This window comes from Epargyreus clarus, unplaced genomic scaffold (assembly GCF_041222505.1).
Source record: "Epargyreus clarus isolate Ecla_fem2 unplaced genomic scaffold, WU_Ecla_fem_2.2 ptg000027l, whole genome shotgun sequence".
In the NCBI taxonomy this organism is placed as follows: Eukaryota; Metazoa; Arthropoda; class Insecta; order Lepidoptera; family Hesperiidae; genus Epargyreus; species Epargyreus clarus.
In genome coordinates this window covers 13,101,296-13,127,224 of record NW_027332234.1, presented here as the reverse complement: position 1 = coordinate 13,127,224, position 25,929 = coordinate 13,101,296, and the positions used below count along the sequence as shown (strand labels likewise).

Genomic DNA, 25,929 nt, shown 5'->3' with positions numbered 1-25,929 from the left:
CACTTCACCTACCCGCATCTGTTTTTAAACTGTAGTATCAAATGAGTCACTTATTACTTTAATGTAACGTTATAAAAATGTGATATCGTTAATATCCAAGCTTCTTATTAACGACGATAACATTCGGCCGTCCTGCTCACACGTTCGTCCTCGATCGTGTATGGTCTGATGCAAGAGCTGCAAAAGAAAACCAGTTGTTTAATGCCTAAGTCCAGAAGAGTTACACATTTTCTTGTAATACCGACTCGCACGTAAGAGGCCCGAACTGTTTATCAAAAACATGGCTTAAACTCTACGCATTTTCTTGCAATACCGACTCGCATGTAAAAAGCCCGAACTGTTGATCCGAACCAAGGCTTAAACTAGGTGATGTTCATATAGAATCACACTAGTTGTGTATTACCTAGGTTATAAATCTGCCCCAACAGTGTTCACCACGGATTTCTGTTGCAGGCATAGTTCATAAGGACTCTTTACATAAATGTCATATGCGCGACAGGTATTGAAGCGAATGCATTAGACCATTGTTAAATAATAAAACACACGGTTTAAACTAGGTGATGTTCATATAGGATCACTCTAGTCATGTATCACCGCAGTTTTTATACCTTGTTTACGATAACATTCGGCCAGTGCTCAACTCAAATTTACTCTAAAAATGCAATATTCACTCAATGTAATACATCCACCCAACATACATATATACATACACCCAACCATATGCATCACCAAGAGACACCCGCGAACATTACACTGTTCGAGGCATCTGCACTAATCCATCTTAACTACAGATAAATAAAAATCAAACTAAAAAAAGTTTCCTACACCTACAGTAATGACAACATCTAGCTGCCCACTTTACTTATGTCTGGATTCTAAGTCCAATAGTTAAATCTCCAACAACTATTGATTCGATAAAGTTACGCATCAGAATAACGACGTTTATCTTATTAGTCCATTTCGGAATGCTCAACAACCTGTTCAATAACTGTTATACTGATAGATAGATAGATCTATAGTTGGCCACTAAATGAATCTGTGCGACTCAAAATACTATTATAAAATTATTTTATTACTACTTAGTACTTCTTTTAATTATTACAATGTTATTTTATACAAATAGTTGCCTTTCCAATGTACGTCTTTTATCAACTGATGAAGCAGTATCAAAATAATAATATATCGTGAATATTTGAAATGAATGATATCAAAGTTAAAGACTAAATAATGGTAAACTAACCATGAATTTCACACAATATAACACGTATAAGTTGTATGAACCCAATTTTTTTACGTTATTTATCACAAATTCAAATTATTTCTTTCAAAGTAGGGCCACATAACCCACTTTTGAAAGTCAGAAAGAAATTTCATTACATTAAATTGAATTTATATTCAGTTATAATAATACATACTATTACATGAATTTCAAAATTTAATTAACAAAGCAAAGGACCCATGCGTTCACGTCAGCGACATACTTGTCAATTGTGTATGGCTTAACTACTTAACTTTTTTTTTTTTTTTTATTTCACCAAAAGTTTTAAATTAAGATTCCCATAAGGAAGTTATAGTTTGGGCTATTTTACTGTAAAAGTTATGCATTATACTAAGGAAGATTTGCTAGACTTTACGCAAACGTCGTTTTTAAAAAAAAATCAAATAATGTTATGGAAAGAATAAACACATTAAAATGGTCCGTTAATCTAAACGGAGTTTAAACAGACCTTGTCTTACATTGAGTTCCTCGGAAGCGGATTTTTTTTTCCGTAGGTAGTTATCAAACGGATAGTGTTATTGAATACACACTCGTAAACTACCTACCAAGAAAAATGACTTCAGAAACCGGCCATTATTTAACTATACTTATTTGTGTCTACAACTGATAAAAGATTTTTTTTAAACACGCTTTTATTTTTGCCACGCTTTTATTAACTTGACCTGTATGTATGTAACGGAATATTTGAATTCGATTTTTACCTACTTTGAACGGTCAGATTTATTTAAAAATTTTGAAATACCTATGACATGACATGATTTTAATAATCTTGTCCGATTCTAATTTTGTCTCATCACGATCGTCAGATTTAAAACTATAACTGTTTTACATAACATGTGGCTCCTTATCAATCACAACCTAAAATTTCTATGACCTGAAAAAGGTCTATTAAAGTTGATCATGATTTTATACCAGCCAGCCAAACAAACAGTTAGTCAAACTATCTTATGATACACCTTATTACCGAACAATTCATATTTATTATATATATTTCAAACGCCTCGGCTTCACCTGACTTTTATATAGTTTGTAATAAAAATTATATTAGTGCGTAATATCTATATAGATTATATTAATATAATATGTATGTATCATTTACAACCAACACTCTCAAGGAGATGCTCGATGTTTCTATAGAGAAACCTAGACATGACGCAATTGTGAACCGTATGAAATTTATATGAAAAGTAAATTATTGTATAAGAAAATCCCATCGAAATGTACCTATGCTTTTATTTGATTACATTATTATTCATTTGGCTATGATATACATATAATAAGAATGAAATCTTCACGTGTTTACATCGAATATATTTGAAAAAGAAAAATTGTCTGTCGGTTTGTATATTTGAAAATGCATTAAAACCAAAACTACGAAGTCGATGTCAAAAGTATACATTTTTCTTTTTTAAAAACATTACATGACCAGGTAATGGACAATTCCAAATTACTAACGTACTCCGTGATCTTGACAGAGGGCATTGTATAATTCAAATTATATTTTGAATCCACATGAACAAAGTCGCAGGCAAGACTCGTTTTAAAAATGCAATTCAAATTATATTTTGAATCCACATGAACAAAGTCGCAGGCAAGACTCGTTTTAAAAATGCAATTCAAATTATATTCTGACTCCACATGAACAAAGTCGCAGGCAAGACTCATTTTAAATATGGTATACAAGAGACTATCTAAATTTATGTAGGCTTCAGTGACCGTTTCTCACTTAATACGTATAATAACTTAATTGCTGTAACTTGTAAATAGAACTAAGCTCAAGTTATAAAAGCATCAATTTATTATTATTATTATTATTATTTTACTTAAAATAATTTATTCTCAATCCCATACAAAGTGGATCCCGTTTATCATTTCGTAAATGGCTCACATAATTAATAATATCGATAGTCTAAGCGTCTCAACGTTTAAGGTACAAACTTCATTTACCAGTATTTGATAGTGCCCAATTTTCAAACCAAAAGGACGTGTAATGTGTCAAATTCAAATTGAAATTTAAAGATTTAAAATTACGAGATGTAAAGAAATATTAATACAAAACGAAACGTTGCATACTAAATTTAAAACAGACATTTAATATTATGTATAAGTGAGTCAGTCTGAAGTAGAATGGGAGATAAGAGAGATATTTTTATATATAATATTCCAAAGACCGCTGCGCATAAGTTTCTCAGTTTTCTTATAGATCATTAACTAATGTGCATTTATACTTTATGGGAGTCAAAACACAGTAGTACACAGTACTGCGTGAATTCGCCTAGAATTGATGGAAATCTAAATTTGGCAACGTACGTATGCTTCTTTCATAACAATTACGTATCAAGTATATGAAATCAAAAGGAAACTTTCATTGATTTATAAAATGAAAATGTGAACAATGTAGATGTGAATGCAAGTTTATTTTTAAATATAGTCAATTAATATCCAAAAAAAAAAAACAATAAACCTTAAACTCATTTACCATTTCCCTCCTGGGTACACTCAGCCACTCAATACCGTGGTCGTGATACTTTTTTGCAGGCAGTTAAATATGTACCACGTAGATATTATACATTTCTGTACAATTATGAATAATCAAAATTTTGCAACTTAATAAACGTGTCACTTATATCAAGTAGGTATACTGTACTCTGTAACTGCGTTTGTTGCTACCGCATAGTCCCTTCCATACAATAAAAACAAACGCATATACGTAAACCCCGTTTGAAACATTAAAAGTTATCAAAAATAAATTCAAATCTAACCTGTATGCAATTTCTGGCGTACATTAGCCTATATTAACAACCATTAGGTTCCCATATCTATAAAGCCTGACATTTAAGATTAAAGATCCTTAAAATATTTTCATAAGTACGTGTATTTCTATATATTTCAAAGTAGGTGTAACTTTAGAACAATTAGGATTTACTTTTTACACCACAGAATTTAACCAAATGGACAGATTTACCACAAGAACTGCCTTGCAAAATTACTTTTAGACACTTCTTCACAGAAAATGCACTTATTTTGAAGTAAACACCTCAGTTTACAATGTTAACAAGTAATTTGATAAGAGTAAAGTTTGTTCACAAAATTTAAGTATATCATTTTCAGAGGGTATTAACATTTCATTGAATTACTAGTCTCAATCTATCCATTTTCTTAATTCAAATGAGTTTTCCCTTACATCAACGACATTTATCTACCCCCATTTTTACTTATTCTACCAAGATGAATTCACATATGACATAATAATGTTTTAACTCACGGTTTTTATTCCTGCGTCAAGTATGTTCGTACTTACGAATCGCCGTCCATGATTGTGAGCTGGTTCTTGTACACTTCTGATGAAATCAAACTCATCTTGTAGGTCTTGAAGTCATGTAATAATATAGTCACATAAACGGTACAGAGTAACGATATAACAATTATACGTAAGTAAGTTCACACTAGTGATTAGAAGTATTATAACTACACAAGTATCTCCGTTATTCGACTGCTCTTGCTGAAGTCTCCGACCAGAATGTCGCTCTCTGTTAATTCGAGCGCCGCCAAGGTGTCGTCCCCACTTCACCTACCCGCATCTGTTTTTAAACTGTAGTATCAAATGAGTCACTTATTACTTTAATGTAACGTTATAAAAATGTGATATCGTTAATATCCAAGCTTCTTATTAACGACGATAACAAATATATAGGTATTTTATAATATTTTATAAGATACATTAACAAAGACAATTAACAATGCAACGCAACAGTTGCGACTAAGTGTGAAGTATTAACATACAATGCATTATACATTCGCTGTCTCCCGTTTAGTCGTATTTATGCGACTTCCATGCAAATGCAAGTATCGTAATGATATTAATTAAATGCCATTTATATAGAAACTATTTATAATTCTCAACCGCAAGTCTGATTGTAAGAGACACGTTGAAGTTTGTTGCAGCACCGAATAAGACCGAAATATTTCAATATAAAGGTTCAAGTTACAGCCTTCAAGTGTAAGCTTAATAAAAAAATAAATTTTGACACAATTATAAATGTCAAATGCATGCAATTTCAAATGCGCTCAGGTATTAACTAATGGAACCTATGTGTAACTTCGCCTGACAAACAAATTGAACCACTTTAAGTGATTGTGTGTGATTTATCACAAGAACACAGTTCAACACTGCTGTTTATGGCAGAAATATGTATAGCGTTGGTGCCATGAGCCATGGAACAAAATCACGTAGAGTTCTAACATCTTTGATTGCAAACCTTATTTTGCCACTCTTGACCACCTTTTCACCAATGTCTAAGTCTCTCCCTTACCACATACTTTTACCATATTACACGAAGTAAAGATGGTACTTGGTGCAAGAAACTTACGTTTAGTCAAACATGGTGCTACCCTCGCCTATCCATAAAACGTCCTACAGTTTTTGTTCCCGTTCCACGGAACCAGTTTACGAGCGGAACCTTAATGCTTTAGAGATCCGCGCCCAGATAGCTCCATCGGAACCGTAAACCCTCGATCGTATACTTTATGGCAAATAAACCATGACTTGTTTTAATAAACAGTAGGAAATGGAAAGATAAGGCCCTTTTATGTATTGTTTTATTAGTGTTTGTGAGAATCGTTTACTTTGATTTAAGTGTTTGTGTAATTTGAAGTTGCTATATAATACCGAATAAAATATATAATATGATGGTTAGATAATTTTACATCATCAAAATTTTAGGTATATTTTTCAACAAACATAACGAAAGACAGTCACTCCCATGGTAGAACCCACACCATAGTGACCAAACACGTGAGGGTTCTAGGTTCGATTTTGGGTCGCGTAGAGATCTAAATGCTAAGACTTCCTGTCTGGGTCTAAGTATTTAGGTATGTACTTGTTTATGACAATCAAGAAATCTAAGTCAGAGATTAAATGTAGATAGCGTATGTATGAAAATACTATCATTAGAAAGTATTATAAAATAATACCTAAAGTTTATTAATTTTTATATTCTTATTTATACATTTTATCGTTCATAAAATAAATATAACATGTATTAGAATATCATAATTGCTATATTTGTAAGGAAATAATAAATAATATAATTTATCGTAATGGAATCTTGTAGAGGTCAATGCTCAATCATAGTACAATTGGATGTATGCAAACGAAGACAGATCTCGTTATATGAAACGCTGATACTCGATAATAAAGAAATATGGCGTCGGGGGTTGAGACATCTTTCCGTAGCGGGGGTTCGTTTGAAGGCGATTTTATTTAAGACTGCCCCTAGTTATCAAAGGGGTTCTTTAAGAACTAAAAAACGGGTTGCCTTTTTTAAGCATTTTTTAAAATAGGTTTTTGATCCTAGTTAATATCGTTAAGTGAAGATCTTCTGCAATTAGCCCAAATGTTGTGCAAAATTAATTGCTATGTTTTGCAAAAAGTATAAAGACCATAATTATAATTCTTTATTTGCATAGGATAAGGTTAACAATAGGTTTTAAAAAACAAATCTTTTCTTATTCTGCCTTGTAGGAGTGCAGAAAATGACACGTCTTTTTTTAAATAAAGAGAGGCTTTTCATGTTTACGCACATGCACAACGCTTTTCGTATAAAGCATATCACGATTGTTCTTATTATACGATTTCCTACCACTGCAGGCGACTTGTTACAAGATTTAACTTCAAAGTAGCATTTCTTATAACCATAGATTTCACTTAGGTACACCAAGCTAATATTTTTATTATTATTTCATCAATTTAAAACGAAAAAATAACAATTTCAAAATATTTGATATTGAAAATACAAATCAACTCACAGACGAAGCCATCTAACAAGCTAGTATAGATACCATCTTCATAAACATCAAATCACGTACATAGTACATACCGTACAAAAACCAATCTCGTGTTTCGTTACGGAATATGACATCGGAAGGGAACGGCATCGGTGAATAAAGGAATTTCTTTCTTACGCCGCGGAAGCTTCCTCATTTGTGAGAACAATTTAGAGCTCCCTGCGACGTCCGATCCAGTCTCCACGTCTTTGCCTACAGCTTGTGAACACAGATGTATAGGTACTGGAAGGAATAGTATTTAATGGCTATGTTTTTCAGTATCAGTATTAAGTCTAGTTTGTAAAGTAGTGTGAGTACTTCTTATTAGAAACAAAATCGAATCTCTTCTTTGCAACTCATTTTAAAGATGGTAGAACTTGCAGTTTGATAACAGCGTTAGTATCAACATGTTGAAGGTGGTAGAACCCTTTGTGGGCGTGAGCGGCGGCACCACCGCCACACTTATTACTGCTAACCAGAACACAGCAGCGTTAAGCGCTATGTTTTGAGGTTTGAAAGGTGTGGTAAGGCAGACTCTCTTTTCCGAGGCATTCAAGCTTAGTCCTCAGGGATAGCGGCGCATATGAGGAATAAGTAAATTTTCAGTATCAATAGGTACTAGTAGTTTTGTTTGTAAATTCTTTGTTTCTTCTAAAACTACTTCGCGTTTCTTCGTTGCTACACATTTTTGATAACAGCGTGCTATCGACTTATCGATTTCCGTCATTTAGTTCTACTTACGTCAGATCTTCATTATTCTCTTCTCCTCTGAGAAATTAGTGAGGCTAAGGCATCAATTCACCGCACTGGCCAATTAGGAGGTATAAGTAGATTACACACATCTTTGAGAACTTTTCTTTAAGGAACAGCCAGGTATGTAGGTTAATTGTCACCACCTTCCCCTTCACCGTATAAACACTTTATAATTCATTTCTTACATGTAACTGTAAAATCAAAGTGCCTGAGATTTGCACCTCGAACCCCTTAGGAGGCCGAGTTTCAATTTCGCTCCTATTAAATCGTAACAAACAATGGAACCAACATACACAACGCGTCACAATACAATGACACAACGCAAGCCACATCCAGTCCGCCTCAGTTCAAGACGGGTGTCTGAATATCAGACGTCCATGAAATTCGTAGCGCTGTGCCACTCAGCTATCGCCGGAAATGAAATTCCTGGCGGTCAAATAATTTTCAAGCCTTATCTCACGGGATTTCTACAGGAAATTTAATTTTCAAATGCTCGCTTTCAATTAAAGAATCAGTGGGTATTGAATTTTATGTCTTTTGGATGATATGTTGTAAATAGGGATGGGGTTCCTTTTTAAATATTGCATTTTGAGGTTTCTTCTTTGATATGTTTTGCGATGTAGGCGCGTAATTGAATAGCTGGATAAGATGAAGCAAACATTGTTGCGTAATCATGGTGAACGTTATTATATAAAATTTAACTAAATTTAGCAATTTAGTAAACACTTGGATGTTTGATCAAATTGGACAACTATTTAAATATTTTCTTACTTAACGGTTATAGAATCATCCGTGCTTGGAGGGAGATTTTTTGTGCATTTCATCCGAGTTCTCAAGATGGAATGCCTGAAAAAGTAACGTAGTAGCAACGCTTCTGTAACCAATCTCGAGTAGGATGCCCGATACAAGATTGACTACCTCCAGATATCCATGGGCTTATGACCACTTACGTTCAAGCAAAGCGAATGTTTTTTGGCCACTTGTACTTGATAAAACTTGAACCAGCTCAGAGTGTATCCCTTCCTCTTCATAACTCGCAGCAAAATAATCCAAAATCATAATTCAACCCCAGCAGCCAATCACACCATCAATCATAGGCAACGTCGACGGCGCTTCATTAAAACTAATTACTCGTGAATTAATATCAAACATACGGGTGGCCAGCGCTGTGACGCTCAGAAAACACGAAGTAATTGGGCTATTAGCTTAGTTAATTTCGTTACTGCGTCTATTGTGTGCCTCTGTGCGTTTCCATTGATAAGTGCGACACGTTAAAGTCCGCGTAAAACTGCTAGTCCACTCTGAACATAGTAACGAATCGCGTCGCCATAGCAAGTTGTATGACACCTGCTCGCAACAACTTCAGAGCGGACTAGCAGTTTGGCAAGGACTATACAAATGTAATGAATGCGTCGCGAATGTGTTGGATGTGTGGATTATATAGGGTGTTCCCCTTACGCAATCCTGCATCGCTGTGAATTGCGCTACTGTTTTTTTTAATGACATAGGAATGAACTGAACTATATACGCGATATGTGCACGCGGACTCGCGACACGTTCGCCGGATTTACACATACTCCTAGATCGTCTCACGTCGGCAGTTCTTACAATACTTTTAATTTTTAAGAGTCTTAATTATACAAAAATACTAGTGTTATTATTCTTTTATACATATATTAAACAGTCTTACCTAGAGTTAGAAACAGATGCGTCAGTACCCAAAGGACTCTTCAGCCTAACCAAGTTAGGATACAGGCGCTTAACATTTCTGTCATAAGGGAGAAATAGAACCATGAAGATTTCTACCACCTTAACGGTCTCACAATTGTTCTATTATCCAACGGGGTATGTATAACGAATTAACGACATAAATATCGTGGTACAGTGGAAACCTGCCCTACGGTCGCAAACACATTAAAACGAAGGCGTGTTAATATCGTTGGTACGAATCATTTTCTGGATATAATACTGATTCGCTCTGCTCTTAATGGTTGCTTTGTCACATTACGATGAGAAACATTGTGACAAAGTATAAACAGTAAGAGATTTTTATTTTATTTATTCATTTACTTATTTATGTAAACATATATACAAACAAAAAGTATGTAAGTAGAGACTACTACAGTAAGTAGTTTCTACTTACATACTTTAAGTATAAACTACTGCTGTACTAATAATAAGTAGGTACTTATGAAATTTATCACTACATTTAAGTTTAAAAAATGATAAATATTACTATTACGCAAATAACTTTAAAAAATTGGAGGTGCTTGCGTAGGGTTTGAACCTTGGTCCCCCGATGAAGAGGAAGAGTTTCAACGAACTTTATAATCACATGTAACAAACATAGTCATATTTATTTTCGTCAGTCCATTTGTATTTCACAAAGCCATTTGCATACAACTCTGCAGTACATTAACATCCTGAAATAAAACTGCGTTAGGATTATTTCCGGGGACGAGAAATTGCATTATTTTTGCGAAAAAGTATTTCTGTAGATACGATGTGAAAGTAGTTTTTTTGTACACAGTACGGAAATCCAGCAAAATGGAAAATCGAATACAGCATCTGGGGTAAAAGATCTTTGTAAACCGAATTTAGGGGTTTTTTAATAGAAGTTACAAATGATTTTGTAGTTTCTTATGTTTAGTGGTCATTGAGGCCCATAGACCACATTAGCTTCGTAGATAGGAAGCTGCTAGAATAATAGACTTCATAGAGCGGAATCGATCACAGCGACAGACATACAGAGAGACATAGACACCATGGTGATATGAAAATTTAAACACATTATTTTACAATAGCAGACTTTGTTTGGTTCAAGTATATTAGCACCTTCCTATCAAAGTATATCTAACCAAACCTCATCTTTCCAGGCGTTTCGGAGTAGTGGACAAGCGGTTCTGCGTGGAGGGTGGGTCGCGGTGCGGGCGGGGGGAGGGCCTGTACGTGTTCGCAGCGGAGGGCGGCAGGGAGCTCACAGACCTCCTCACCGCGTACAGCCAGGAGGCGCAGTCCAGGCTTAGTGTGGCTTCGAGGAGTGGCTCAGGTAACTACAGCATATTTATTTCAATTAATGTCATATTAGAAGCAAATTAGAAACTAATAATCAGTTGCTTTAATAGTGAAGGAAAACTCAAAGAACTCTGATTAAATGAAGGAAATGACACATAAGAGAATTAAAAAAATACTTCTCTAAGGTTTGTGAAGTCTACCATTCCGCATTTGGTCATCGCGGTGGATTGTGGCCTAATCCTTCGCATTCTGAGAGGACACCAGTACTGGGACTGTGATGGTTTGCCGTCAACCTGATGGAATGGTCCCACGGCTGCCCACGGACATCTGGAATTTTTAGACAAAACTATATTCCTATCCGAAATTGACCACAGATGCATTGCAACCGATATAAGTAACCTTATCACAGCTGTGCTGAACACTGCTGTTGTTATAATCCTTCGAAATAGGTATGTCTTCGGAGTCAAACGACAAAGTGGTTTTCTACCTCCTTCACAGTTTCTACAAATCTTATCTAAATATTTCTCTTGTACTATAAGATATATAACCCTAACATATCTCCCGCAGTCCTAGACAAGCGCTTCTCCGACACGAGCTCGTGCGACGACTGCTTCCGCTCGGTGTCGCCAGCGTGGGGCGCGCCGCCCAGCCAGACCATGCACTGCCTCACCGACCTGGACGAGGACAGGTGCCGCCGGCCCACCTCGCTGCCCCGCTGCACCAGCTGCATCGGGAAGATTAGCCATCTGACCAGGTAGGTTTGAGCAGAATACGTATATTGGGCCTAAGCTAATTTGAATATGTCGCTTCTATGTCGTTTAACAATGGAAATAAATAATAAAATAAACAGTTCTAAAATAAATGACAAAAATGTAGAACATAAAGCTTCTTCTTCTTATTAGAAAAATAAAAACAACTGCTTCAAAATATATGCGACACCCACTATTTAGTCAGATCTATTTAGACTAACACCTCATATGCCAAAACCAGTTAAGCTGCTTGGGCTGTAGGGTTAAAGAATGAGACGTACGAGTACATACATACAAACGAAAAACATTACTCTCCTCGGTTGGGTAAAAAGCAGTTTGATTTCATCAGATACTTACCAAAATAGGTATTTTTTCCTCTAAGAATACAAGAATTGTTTTCACTATTTCCGTTACACAAAGTAGCTAAAAATTGTTATTCTAATTACTGTCTCCTCTTAATTGTCTTTAAGAAAATAGTTACACTTCTTATATCCTTTCCACTATCATCACACCTAATTCCAGGTCATCAACGATGAACACGCCAGGGTCAATCATGTCGCCAGTCTGGACGATGGAGAACATTCTGGAAAAGCGATCAGACTCCGACCGAGCGTCAATCTACTCTCGATCCAGCGGTAGTGCCTCCGAGTACTCAGTACCACGAAGCACGTGCTTACTGGACAAGAGTTTTGACTCGAAACGTTCCAGCCCGGTAGCGTGTTGCACACCCACTGTGCCGGTGAAGACTGGCAACACGTGCCAGTGCTGGCAACAGCCGAAGCCGTGCTGCTGCAGGAAGAAGACCTTCAATGGACCATACGAGAACTACGACGTGCCAAAGACGCCAATGCCTTTAATACAGGTAAGACATAGAAAGTGATTTAATTATGTGATTGAAGTCAAGTGGTTTAAAATTCGACTGCTCACACTGACTCTTAGTATCTATATATCCTTATTTATCTAATTCAAATCTAATCTGATCCCTTATTTCTCAAAGTTATCTGCGTATTAGAAATCAAATATCGTGAAGAACTTTTTTACATAACGTTCAGCAATGTAACCTACATTGCTGAACGTTATGTAAGAAAGGAAGATCTGTGAATCCTGCATATTCGCACTTGACCAATATAAAAGACTCTCAGTCTTCGATCACTAATAAGAACTAGATACACAATCAGCGACAAAAAAATGGCGCGACGAAAAGAGCACCCAAATAGACATTTGGGTGCGTTTTTAGGTTAGTAGTGTTTGAACGTTCGGAGAATAAACATGCCTCAGTGCTCGTTCAAAACTGCAAAAATCACACGTCTAGTACGCTAACAAATGATGGAATATCGTATTTTCGGTAAGTATTATTATTATAAGTAGGTAATTGCTATCACTCAATTATAAATACTGCTATTTCGTTCGTAAATAATTTATTTTTAAGTTTTAAAAATTATCAACAAAAATCAACAGAACGTATAAACCATTTAAATTGTAAAGTCTGTTACTAAACGTACAATTCTTACTATTGCAAGCCCACTTGATTTGTTCGGGTTACATGGTGACTCTGTTCTAACTTGAATGGAGACGCTATTGTTTTATATTTTTTTCTTTAATTTAATTATTATTTTTTCTTTTTTTTGTTATATAAAAATATTTGTTTTGTATAATAATTAAACATAGGCAATGAGTAAATAGTAAATGAGTGAAATAAAATTATTAAGTAAATTATTATTTAATATATTTTATGATGTCTTTTCATCCAACTGCCGCGACAATAGTCATAGAATTATTATAATAAAGTCTATTGTCGAAAGATACACTAAAATAAGATTGCTTAACATAGCCAAAAAAGATACGGAAAAAAATAAAAATCCATCGAAAAGACTGTTTTCCAATAAACTCACTTTATTCAAGGGAATTAATGGCATCCTGTTGATTCCATATTTTTATTTTTACTCGACTGCCAAGGAAGGGTTATGTTTTTCGCACGTATCTTGTATGTATCTTTATAAGCGGACTTTAGCTGCACTGCATTTTGTTCCCTCGGATCTAACATACGGCTGGGTGAATTTTCAAAAACAGTGAAATAGGCGTTTCATCATTTTTTAGCAAGAAAGCCAAAAAAAAGTTTTATAATAGGTATCTGCTTCAAAAACAAAAGATGTTCAAACAATATTATCCTATTTTATCTTCGTAGGGCTCATTTACGCTATATAAAGAACCTATGTGTAAAATTCCAGCACGCTAAATATCCGCGGTTTCCCTTTACGTTGGTGTCTGGCGCAGCAACTTACGCATTTAGTCAGACAGTCACCTCGATGTGTTATACACATGTATATATCATATAATATGTGTGTAATCACCTTTTAATTTCCTTTATTTTGATACCCCACTCCATAGTTTTGGTTAACTTTTTTTAAAACGTGTTACTATTTCGGAAAAACATCCACCATTTACGATTTATAGAATATATAACTTCAGTAATTCAAAGTTCTAGTAATTGTTTTATATCGTTAGGGGTAGAATTTCATTATTTTTATCCAACAAGCCAGATACAAAATTTCATAGTGTTTGCGTCAAAATTGACGGTTGTTCAAATTAACTTTTAACCCTTATTTTGCCCTCTATGGGGTTGATTTTTCGGAAAGGGATAAATAGGTGTGTCTTTATTCCTATCCAGAAAGCCAAATACTAAATTTTACAGTAGTTGCTTCAAAATTAAAGGATTTGAAAAAAACTGTCATCCCCTGTTTTACCCTCTTAGGGGTAGAATTTCCAAAAGGCCTTTCTTAGTACTTATTTACGCTATATAGCGAACCCATGTGCAAAATTTCAGAACTCTAAATTAAGCGGTTTTGGCTGTACGTTGATTTCTGAAAAATTAAAAAATCATTTAGTCAGTCAATCAGTCAGTCACCTTGCATTTTATATATATACAAATTATATGTTTTTATAATCTCCGTTTAATTTCCTTTCATTTGATATCATACTCGATAGGTTCGGTTAACTTTTTTTGAAATATTACTATTTCGCGCCAAAAATCCGCCATCTTGATTTTTTTTTTTCTAACACCTATTTAAGGACACTCGGGTCATTGAGACGAATATAATGACACCTTAATTGTCGACATTCATCCAGCCGTTTGTTAGATCCGATCAAATAAATAAAGACAAACATACAAGATACGCGCGAAAAACATAACCCTTCCTTGGCAGTCAGGTAAAAATAATTGAAATAAATGTTGGTTTACTACATATTTATTTAGTCGTGGGCAATATATTTCGTTGGATAACGGCGTAAACAGCTTGTTGATTTTTTAATTAAATTACTTGTATTTGGTTATATTTTAATTTTAAACTTATTATATTTTTATTATAATAAATTGTGACTGCATATTACTTACTTTCATTGATAAATTATTATTATGTTCATTAAAATTAATTACTTCGACCTAATAAAAATATTAAAAGTAATGACAGTTCGTCTCCACTAATTCCTTGTCCAAGTGACAAACCACGGTCGTCAATTTTTTTTTTCTTTGTTTTTAGCGTCAATTTGACGCCACTTTTTAAGTTCATTTTTGTATGGGATTGTGTATCTAGTTCTTATTAGTGATCGAAGCTCTCAGTGCTCAATTAGACAATAAGTAGGCTAATGATGAAAACTTATTTGTATGCAAATAATTAAATTATGTTTCAGAGTTACTATACATTTTAATAGTGATTTATTTAATGATTTTAATAATATTTTCCAGGAACATCCAGTAGACGTAAACACAGAGGCCTCGAGCTTATACGACACACCAAAGAAACTAAAATGTCTAATCGGCCAGACCTGTCAATGCAACACCGAAACCCAAACCAATGATAACCAAACACCCGAGAACAACAACATATGTGATACTAGCGTTAACAATAACGATGTAACTGACGAACCACATTCTAACTACGTAAACGTTGTACCAACACCCAAGAAACCAACTCCCATAGATTACGGAAACTACGCGAATATAGACTTGACGGCAACGTTAGAGAAATTCGAGAGTTCCCTACAGATTTTACGAAGCGCTGGCTTCAGTCAAGAAGAGCTAGATGCCTTAGAAGATATCCCAGAACACGACGACGACATATCAACAGCGACGACAAACACAGTACACCCGTCAACAGACTGTTGCAACGACCACATGAATTACATGCATATGGAACCACTAGAGAACAGTAGTTCTAGTAATAGCAATAGGAACTTCTCGGACAACATCAGCCGGATAAGCCACGTGTCGGATCCAACACAACATTCGGAATCAGACACAATAAGCACGAGGCGATCGAGTTCAGCAGATTTCACTAAACGACACGACGACGATTTTGGATTGAATTCACGAATTTGTTTCACACCTACCGTTATTAGGCGGACTAGTAAGAATGAGTGTATCAATGAAGGGATACCGGTCAGGAATGATACTCCAGATAATTCGGATAAGGTTTTCAAAGCGCCCGAACCAAGAAGCGAGAATGTTTTGGTCGCTAGATTCAGGGATGCTGTGAAAATCAGGAGATCATCGAGTGTACCGAGTAAATCAGATAAAAATCGAGATTCATCAAGTTCGAATGATTCCGGCGTATCCACAGGCTCCTTAAAGCATCACAAAGGCGACTTTAACGAATTTGAAACGCCGGTAACTAATTCTAAGTCGTCGAAGAAACATCTGAAGAATAATAAGCAGTTTAGGAATACGTTAACGCCGATACACACAAAGTTCCTGAAGTCGAATTCGTCGGATCCGCTCAAGAACTTAACGTTCCAGTTCGAAGAGGTCGCAACGTTGACGAAAGCGAACTCGTGTGAAGTCGACACATTAACTAGAAGAAAGAAAAGAAATGGTGAGTTAACGTAGCCTTATTTTTAAACTCAATCTCGGAATCAAAAATAACAAGCTAAGATAAAAAAGAAATATTTTACGCCTTATAATTTCGAAAATCTCATAAAAATTCAAACACGCACCAGTTTATTAGAGATCAAAGATTGAAGCTTAAGTGTTAATCTATCTCTAAAACCCTTTTTATCATTCCCAGCAAAGCTACATTAATTTCAACATTTACTTCATTTTCACTTAATTGCTTAAATTATTTTTAATCTAATTCATTCCATCTCGTTCCCAGGTGAAACAGACAGTACAGTCCGTCACAGCCAAATGACCAACAAGAGCACGTCCAGCGGAGCCTCCGACACATCAGACTATATGGAATCCCTCTCTGTATCCTCCTTCAGCTCCTGCGATGTCTCCACGGACAGACACCTCACCAGGCCTCGGTCTGGGAAAGAGTACGCTAGCATCGATAGAGCGGCTTTGGTTTAAATTAATAATGAAACCTTGAAATATGACTGAAAGTTTTGTGAACTGAAATTTATAGCTGAAAATTCTAAAGTTTACGTTTGGACATCGAAGTTTACATTGCGACATTTTAATAAGCACTTTTTCTGGCGTGAAAAAACGTCCTCAATTTTACATTTTAATGTGTAATTTTACATTTCAACATTGCTTTAGGAAATACAACTTGGTTTGAAAATATCACTGGGAAATGTAAACTTAAATTTAATCCTTGGGTACTTTGAGTTTGTTCTTCCTTAAATTTGCTTTGAACTGGTGTACACTGTGTAAACCAAAAAATCTTAAATTTTACATTTTGTGTTGATATTTATACACATCACTATTTCAATATGAAATATTCATTTTTTAAACGAAAGTTTTATATTTAGAAATAATATGTGAAACAACGCAAAACATGTTTTGAAAGAAAACTAACCATAGAAAATTGGTCCAATAAAATGGAGCCTCTTTTGATACACATATTGTAGTGTAAAATTACTTTTATGTTAAAATGAAATCTTACAAAATGTAATATAATAAAATTACATTATGTGTGTAAATATTTATGTAAACTTACACGCAGCAGACATAAGCAGTTGTTCCTATGTAAATAGTAAAACTAGCGAAAAATATATCAGACACTTAGACCTAGTTTAACGAATTTAGCTATGAATCTAGAATAGTAGTGTGCCAAAAATTTAGTATCTGGCTATCTTTGCATGGTGTATAGTACTATTACATAAATAAATGTATATTACAGAAAATGTAAGTCGATCAATATAATGTAAGTTTAAATTTTGGATAGAACAAAAATGTAAGGTGACCAATTAAAAATTGTGTCACATAAGAACATTTTGTAAGATAATTTTAAGAACGCAGCTCGATATCATTGTAATGTATGGTTTACTTAAAATGTAACTGGGTTTACATTATCGGTAATAAGTTTGTAAGTTAGTGTAAGGTTTGGTTGTAGTCATAGGTACTTAAATTATTTGTGCCTTTACTTGTGTGGAGTATCTTGTATGTGTTACCTTATTTTACCTTATGTATAATTTTAAAATAAATGAAAGTTGTAATCAAAACTTGACATATTTTTCTTACTCTTAACCATTGTGAGTATCAAAATATAGTTTTGTACGCAATTTAATATATAATAGATACTAGTAACATTCTTGCTTATGCCGTTTTATTTAACTAGTATTCGCTCGATTATAAATTTTTACCATAATCATACATTTTCCAAATTTTTGTTTATATTAATAACAATAATAGACAATGACTATGAAACAATTCTACAAACAAAAAGATACAGAAGTTTTTTGTCTATGTCTATTATTACACAGATGAAAAATTAAATAGCTTTTAAATATTTTATGAATAGTGTTGCAAGCCAAAAAATGCCTTTGAAAATGATAAGCAATAGTACTTATAAACGTATAAAATATAACTTATATACATATAATATCCATCGTTTTAAATAATGATAGCTTAATTTTTTCCTGCCAATATAAAAGTGTATTATCAAACATATTCGTATTTTATCTGTAGACAACTGTATCAATTGGCAATAAATAATAAATTATATTTTAATAAAACACGCAAAAACCTTTCTTATCAGGTCAAAGAATATAGATAAGACCTACACAATTTGGTACAGAAAACTATTTTTATTTGAGTTGAAACATAATCAATTCAACACAGAAAATTATTTCTATTGAGTAAGTTCTACCAATTAGACTGGGTGACTTTTAAAGACATATTCCTATTATGATTTGTCTCTATTATGATAGGTCTCACAGACCTATATTGGGTACAAAACAAATATAGGTTTGTGATTTGTATGATGCGCTGAAAGCGACATTTAATTGACGTGTTTTTGGCATTTTTCGACTTCTCCCCCCTCTAAACTTACGGAGATTGTTCAAAATTCATGTTTTTAGTATAAAAACATTCATAACTTGTAAAATGTATCTTGCGTTTACCACGAAAACCTTTGTCATCAACTTGAAAATAATAAGGCGACCACATTAGAATTCATAAATTGAAATTACAATAACATTTCTTTACCTAATTGACTTAGGTACCTTCAGTCGTTTCACTTGAGTATACAAGTATGCCACTTAAGTTCTACATTAACCAGACAATTATTTCAAGAACAAACCGACTGTTTTAAAATATAGCCTATGCCACTCCTACAATTTAGACGAGTCCAACGACATCTCATATGTTACAAAAGTAATGAAAAGAATGGAACATACATACATAACCGCGAAAACATTACCTTCCACTGTCGGGTAAAAACTTCACATCGAATGGATTTTTTCCGAAAAGTGTAATTAAAAATGTTATTGGAGTCACCGTGTTGCTTCATTTTAATGTAACCAAATCACATCAATATAATATGTAATGTTGGCATATTTTTTATGTATAAAGTAAATAAATAGTCTTACTTTCGACTTGTATTGTATCTTACTATTACTTTCGTGTAACTTTTGTAGTTTTCATTGCAACTGAGAGGAAATATAGTGCATTTGAAAATAGTGTCTTTTTCTACCCTACCTAAATATTTTTTTTTATTTACAAAAACGAAATAAAAACGTGGATAGAGTTAATCGAAATAGTAACGTCTTTCAAAATGGAACTGACTATTTGTAACGACTACCCTCACTTTTAAGAAACAGTTTTAATGAAGTTTGTGTTAGAGTGTGTGTCTGTGATTTCAAAATTATTACTTTTAAAATAGTGAACTAAAAGATAACTCATAATTACAGAAGTGAATATATAATTATATTATAATCAATCAATCAATTTAATAATCAATCAATTAAATTTATTACAAAGAACCCAAAGTTACGTAGTAACTATTTATTTATCTGCGCCCAGAGTAACTGCTCGTGATTTTTTTTATAATAGAATCAGGAAACGAACGTGTATAGCTGGTGTTAAGTGGCACTACCGCCCATTAAAGATAAGATAATAATTAGGAACATCTAAACAAGATGGTGGTAGAACCCTCCAGCAACACAACAGCCACACATATTTGTCCCTAAAAACAGCAGTGTTAAGCGCTGCTGTGTTCTGGTTTACAGGGCGTGATAAGGGGAGGCATGCTAATTCGAGACATTCCAGCTTAGTCCTCAGAAGCAGCGACGCATCTGTGGCCGACCTCGGGAAGCAATCAAATCTTGTCTGGGGTTGATTACAAATCGCTGCTTGTACCACATCGCAAGTACCACAAATAAAAAAATGTGTAAAAAGAAAGAAGAAAAGGTTTTGTGTTAAAAAATTGACAACGAGAAGAACAAAACAAATGATTTGGGAGCATATTATATATAGCGTTGTACCTTGAATTATAATTGGATAATCACTAAAATCGAATGAGAAATCTCGCACTAAAAAGGATTCAAACTGATTTGTACGATAGGTACTCATACGAACTTCGAAATACGTCATACGAGATCGTGTTTATACAAGTCGTGATTCTCATAAGCAAGAATCTCCTTACTATAATTTCGTCGTGTAAACAAACACAAGCAATTATCGCCTGGCGATATGTCATATGCAAGTCTCGTATGACATAATCGTAGGCGTGTTTTTGTTCTTACCTGTGTGTAAACATTTTGATACGATTATTTTATGGCGATTATTGCTTGTGATAGTTGCTTACGATTACTCTACCCGAAATGTCCGAGAAACTCTCTCCATCTAAATGGCGCTTAAAGAGCCATTGTTAAGTTGCGCGTCGACAAACGAGCTGAAAGCACGTCTCTTTTGTACAAAACTGCCACATCTGGAAAATTAATCTGTTTTATACATTAATTTTATAAAGGCAAAAACGCTTTCTACACTTACAGCCCCACACTAGGATTCCCTGTATCGTGGGTACCATGGACACACACATAGACAAATACACAAACACCCAGACCCAGAAACATAAATCTAAATTGATCATTTAGATATCTGCCTGGCCGGAGATCGAACCCGGGACCCGTTGCACGTGAGACCGGTATGGTGACCGCTCCGCCACGCGGGTCGTCAAAAAAGTACTTTTTTTAATTAGCTCTTCTGTAAAAAGTGATATTTTGATTTATTATAGTTATGAATTGAAGCGAAATGTCCATTGGCAGCAGTAGCCAATAACCATCAGGTGGACTGCATACTCATCTGCTATTCCCATATAAGGTATACGTATAAACGACTTCAAAGTTCTGCCAATTCTGAAATATTATATTACCACCTATGACTTTTCCCTTCAGATATTAGATTCGAGATTTCACTATGACCACCACTACAATTAAGTTTTTATCATTATTATTTCAGTAATTTCAACCCCTAAGTCACATTCTCGGTAGTATAGTGGTTAGTATCCGCGCCTGTCACGCGCGAGACCGGGGTTCGATTCCCCGCCGGGGAGGAGTTACCTGAATGTTTATGTATATTATTTTATAATATTTTGGCTTTTTGATATCCGATACTATTGAGTTTATGTAAACAATGTTTGACGTTTTATTTCATTGAGGTAGGATAGGGAAATCTTTTACCACAGGGAATGTTTCACAGGAATCATTTTAATTGTTGAAAATAACATTTATGGCATAAAATTACAAGTTACATGAACTATGGAAAAATTAACGGTGGTATTAATTATTGTTATATTACTGTGTCGGAGAAAAATTAGGACATCTGGACATATTTGTATCCAAAATGATCCGGGAATTTATACATTTTGAAGTAAAGTATCTAAATATTTCAAAAAGCAAAATAGAACCAAAAAATTAAAGATCTGTACTAACTCAACGCGAATTGTCAGCTTTATTCATTCTATGTAACTGTTCCAATATTTCAACCCCTAAGTCATATCCTCGGTAGTATAGTGGTTAGTATCCGCGCCTGTCACGTGCGAGACCGGGGTTCGATTCCCCGCCGGGGAGAATATATTTTTATCGTAAAATTTACAACAAATTTGTATAAACATTATTATAAAATGACTGTGTTTATTTTTCGACGCTCGCGTGTAAAAATAACTGTTGTATAAAATCCTGGAGAGATTAAATAATCCCGAGTTACCCCTATTAAACCACCCTATTGCGTTTAACACCGAAAATGTCACCCTTATATTTTGCTTACTGTAGAAGATTTAAAATACATTTTTCTTTGTTAGTAAATAAACAATACTCTCATTTCTACGAGTTAAATCAATATTACAAGTATGTACATTCTACATTTTTTACGAAAAATAAGATATCATCCCCTGTGTAGAGTCCTCATGAAAGACTTTAATTATGCTTAGTACATATAACGGAAATGAGTACTAGGAAAGAAAAAACATACTAACAACTAGTCGTTATGCGCGCGAATGTTACTGCATTTACTTGATTACAGATTATAGAATATATTTAGCCTGATTTTTTAAAAGTAATGAAGTAGCATGTTTCATTGACATTTAAGTATTTAATACAACAAGAAAGTACTTGAAGCGTAGTAGCTACATCGAATAATGTAAGACGAACTGCAAATCGAATAAAAGTAAAAACAGCTGATAAAAAATCTACGCTAACCATCTCAAAATGTCGAGATTAAGCTGTCCAAAAGGGTCTAGAGGGGACCTCGTTTAACAAGTGAATTTCGCCCCGTAATCCTCTTATAACTCTGGGATGAGATTTTAAAATAAACGTAGCGAGATGGAGCCTCGGAATATGCATTAAGTATGGCAGGATTCGGTAACTGACGACGGTGAAAAGAAAATAGAAATGGGTTCGGAAAAACTCGAGTTATATAATATTAAAAATTGCAGATGTTTTTCCAATTTCCACACAACGGGATTCCACGTGAAACTAACCACATACGACGATGCTTTGCATCGCTGGACATAAATATATAAAAAAGTATATAATTAATATTATTTTATACAGTGATGAATAGTTAATCTGTTTTTCTATGGTAGGAACATAAAATTGGGATCTTAATTAACTAGATTTTGTATAGTTTTGGCTTCCTATTTCAAAATTAAGATACGATATCTCAAAATATGTCACATAGAGTTGTTTATTTAAGTTACTTTCATTTAAATAGTAGTTTCAGTAAAAATAGCAGCGATAGGAGTTTCCTAGTAAATCTACTTATATACTTAAAATTATGAATTACCATAATAAATTAAAATAAAATTAGTAACGCGCTTATCTTAATTTCAAATACGTATATTCAATTCAATTTATTGTATTGTACAGATATAATGTTAAACCATAGAATCACTGATTAGATATTACATTGTAATTAGTATTACATAGGTGCTTATTATTGATTCTTTTTAAATCGCAAAATTAATGATTATCAATGGACTTTGGCTGATCATAAAAAGCTGTATGTTTATGGCTCGAAGTGTGAACTACGTCATTCGCATCAATTTAACATCTACATAATATGTATATATCGCTATAGTGATGCCATCGTTTTCACTCTTATATCACATACATAAAGCCTTTTCCAAGCTAAAACCAATGAGGGGTCGTTCAAGTATTACGTAACGCAATTTGGGGGGGAGGGGGGGTCTTGTAAAACGTTACGATGCGTTACAGGGGCGGGAGGGGGTCTTCCGTAATACACGTTACGTAACATTTTTTTTAATAAAAAAATAGGGAATTAAAACTCCTAAATTGGCAACCCTTTTCATTTGCGTTTTACGGGAAATCCCTGGAATGAGTGGGTTCAGCCGACTTAGTTCGGCTTTTTCGGAGTTGATGTTTTATTAGTTTTTACTCTTATTCGGATTAAAAATCTCTTGTTTTATTTCTTAGTATTATAAAGTAAATATGTAAGTAAAAGTATCCCAAGGATAAAAACTATAACATAACTTTTTAGCGAGTTTAGGGTAAAAATTGACACTTGAGTGTTACGTAACGTTAGGGGGGGGGGGGTATAGAAAAACGTTACGGTGCGTTACAAGGGGGGGAGGGGGGGTCAAAAATCTTCAAAAATTGCGTTACGTAATACTTGAACGGCCCCTGATTAAAGTCAGATGAAAGGTTACTTATATTTAAGTATGGAACAAACATACAACTAATGTTTGCGTACGAGGTTTTAAACTAACGTTGGTTATGTCCTTTATTACTGATTTAATCTTTCGTTAAGGATTAGTTGGAGGACACTCTGTTACAGGACCAATCCTCTGTCCAACATAGTGACATATTTAGGTACACAAAGGGTTTCAGGCTTGCATATTACAGTACGGTAGTTTTATTTACAAATCAGGAGTACCTATTATTGATCGAGGTATGATATTTTTACTATTAATAAGCTTGTATTTCTTTATGTTTAAAATTAAATTTTTAAAAGTAAAATTATCTGTAAAACTGTTTGTATATTTCTTCCGCTTTCACAACTCTATTAATAGATACAAATAAACTATTCCAAATATTTAAGTCTGCGTGACACGAGTAAGATCGAAAAGGTAAATAAAATCAGCGAAAGTTAATACAACTACAAATAATACACCTACAGTTTATACGACACCTATCTCAATACCTAAAATGAGTGTATGGTCTAATATAACGGAACTTGGTGCCTGTTCCAAGTTTGTTTTTACGCCGTGTAAGATAACATCGTCATTAGCAGTTATGGCCCCTCGTCGCCCCATGCATTAGGAAATTGTAGCCCGCTCGTGTTGAGATCTCAGATTGCGAAATATACCATCTAGCTATTTGGTATGAACGTTATTAAATACATGGAATTGTAAACGAATGTAGATGCTTTCGGATTTTTTTGCAAAGGTTAGTTAGGTACTCGTAAGTTGGAATAAAATAAAATAACGCTTTGTACTCTTATAACCCCATACGAGGATGTTTCCTGTCGTGAGCATAGACTAAGAATTTTTTGCTACGCTAGTACCATAGACAAAGTGGAATACATAAATATCCAGATCCTGAACAAAATTCTAAATATATTATTTAAACATCCACCTAGCCGGTATCAAACCCGGAATCTTTTGAGTGTCAGACCAATATAGTGACTGCACTGCCACGTTAAATTGAAAATATGGAACCCATATTTTTAAAATAATTCATGTACCTACTACACTTTTTGTCTAAATCTATGTTGCTTGCTATCTATTTCGATTGGTAGCACTTTTGCACTACAAAACTTACGAAAATGACAACTTACGAACTAAGTTGAGGATGAACGTAATTTTGTACCTCATTATTTTATTTTAAGAATATTTAAGTAGGTATCATTTCCATACTCATGAAAAGAGATTATTAATATTATTATAAATATGTCGGAGAAGGACGGCTCTCATCGACATCATTGATAGAATCTATGGGTTTTGTGGGCGTTGTCATAGGGTAGATGCAGGCACAAATACAGTAATCACAGTATTTATTGTTCTTAACATTATAACTTCGGATTTACAAAATAACTATACTATACTACTACTATTACTTTACAAACAAAGAATTTGAGCAGCAGGTTCAAGGTAGTGACTACACGCTCCAAAACACAACGAAATAATGACCCACCTCGATCACTCACATCAGTTCTTATCAATGTTTCCCCACCGCGCCGCCACATACCTCGACTCCACTAGAGACCTCTTAAAGTCTCTGCTCTGATTCTAATACGAAAGCTATACAATGACTGTTGATTATAATTTAAAGCAATTAACTCTTCGATTTATCAAGTAGCAATAACATTACTAAAATACTAAAGTAACGGTATAGCTAAGGCTATATTAAATAACTCTGACTCTTCCTCCGACAAATATAATAATTATTAGTGGCTAACATATTTCTAACAATATAAAATTCTCATGAGCATTTCATAAGAACAATCGTATTATTCCAGTTATCTCAGAAGAATGCTTTATGCAAGATGCAATACTTAATTTCATCCTCTAACTATAACGATGTCTAAACATTAAGAGATCGCTTTTTAGCGATAAGAAAAAAAAAACATTT

The 25,929-nt window shown here is 34.2% G+C and overlaps 1 protein-coding gene and 2 non-coding genes across 3 annotated transcripts in view; all 3 read left to right on the top strand.

Annotated features, from left to right (window-relative positions):
* Positions 1–16,974, top strand: part of LOC140753956 (uncharacterized) — a 206,974-nt gene extending 190,000 nt beyond the window's left edge. Inside the window, exons 6-10 of the mRNA XM_073088817.1 lie at positions 10,735–10,907; positions 11,441–11,627; positions 12,145–12,484; positions 15,365–16,490; positions 16,770–16,974. Of these exons, the coding sequence (XP_072944918.1) occupies positions 10,735–10,907; positions 11,441–11,627; positions 12,145–12,484; positions 15,365–16,490; positions 16,770–16,966 (2,023 nt within the window). The 3' untranslated portion in view covers positions 16,967–16,974. The remainder of the gene's footprint in view (positions 1–10,734; positions 10,908–11,440; positions 11,628–12,144; positions 12,485–15,364; positions 16,491–16,769) is intronic.
* Positions 16,975–21,320: 4,346 nt separating this feature from the next.
* Positions 21,321–21,392, top strand: TRNAD-GUC (transfer RNA aspartic acid (anticodon GUC)). Its single transcript has one exon. It is a non-coding gene; the product is annotated as a tRNA-Asp (tRNA).
* A 445-nt stretch (positions 21,393–21,837) lies between these two features.
* On the top strand, positions 21,838–21,909 carry TRNAD-GUC (transfer RNA aspartic acid (anticodon GUC)). Its single transcript has one exon. It is a non-coding gene; the product is annotated as a tRNA-Asp (tRNA).
* Positions 21,910–25,929: the final 4,020 nt, after the last annotated feature.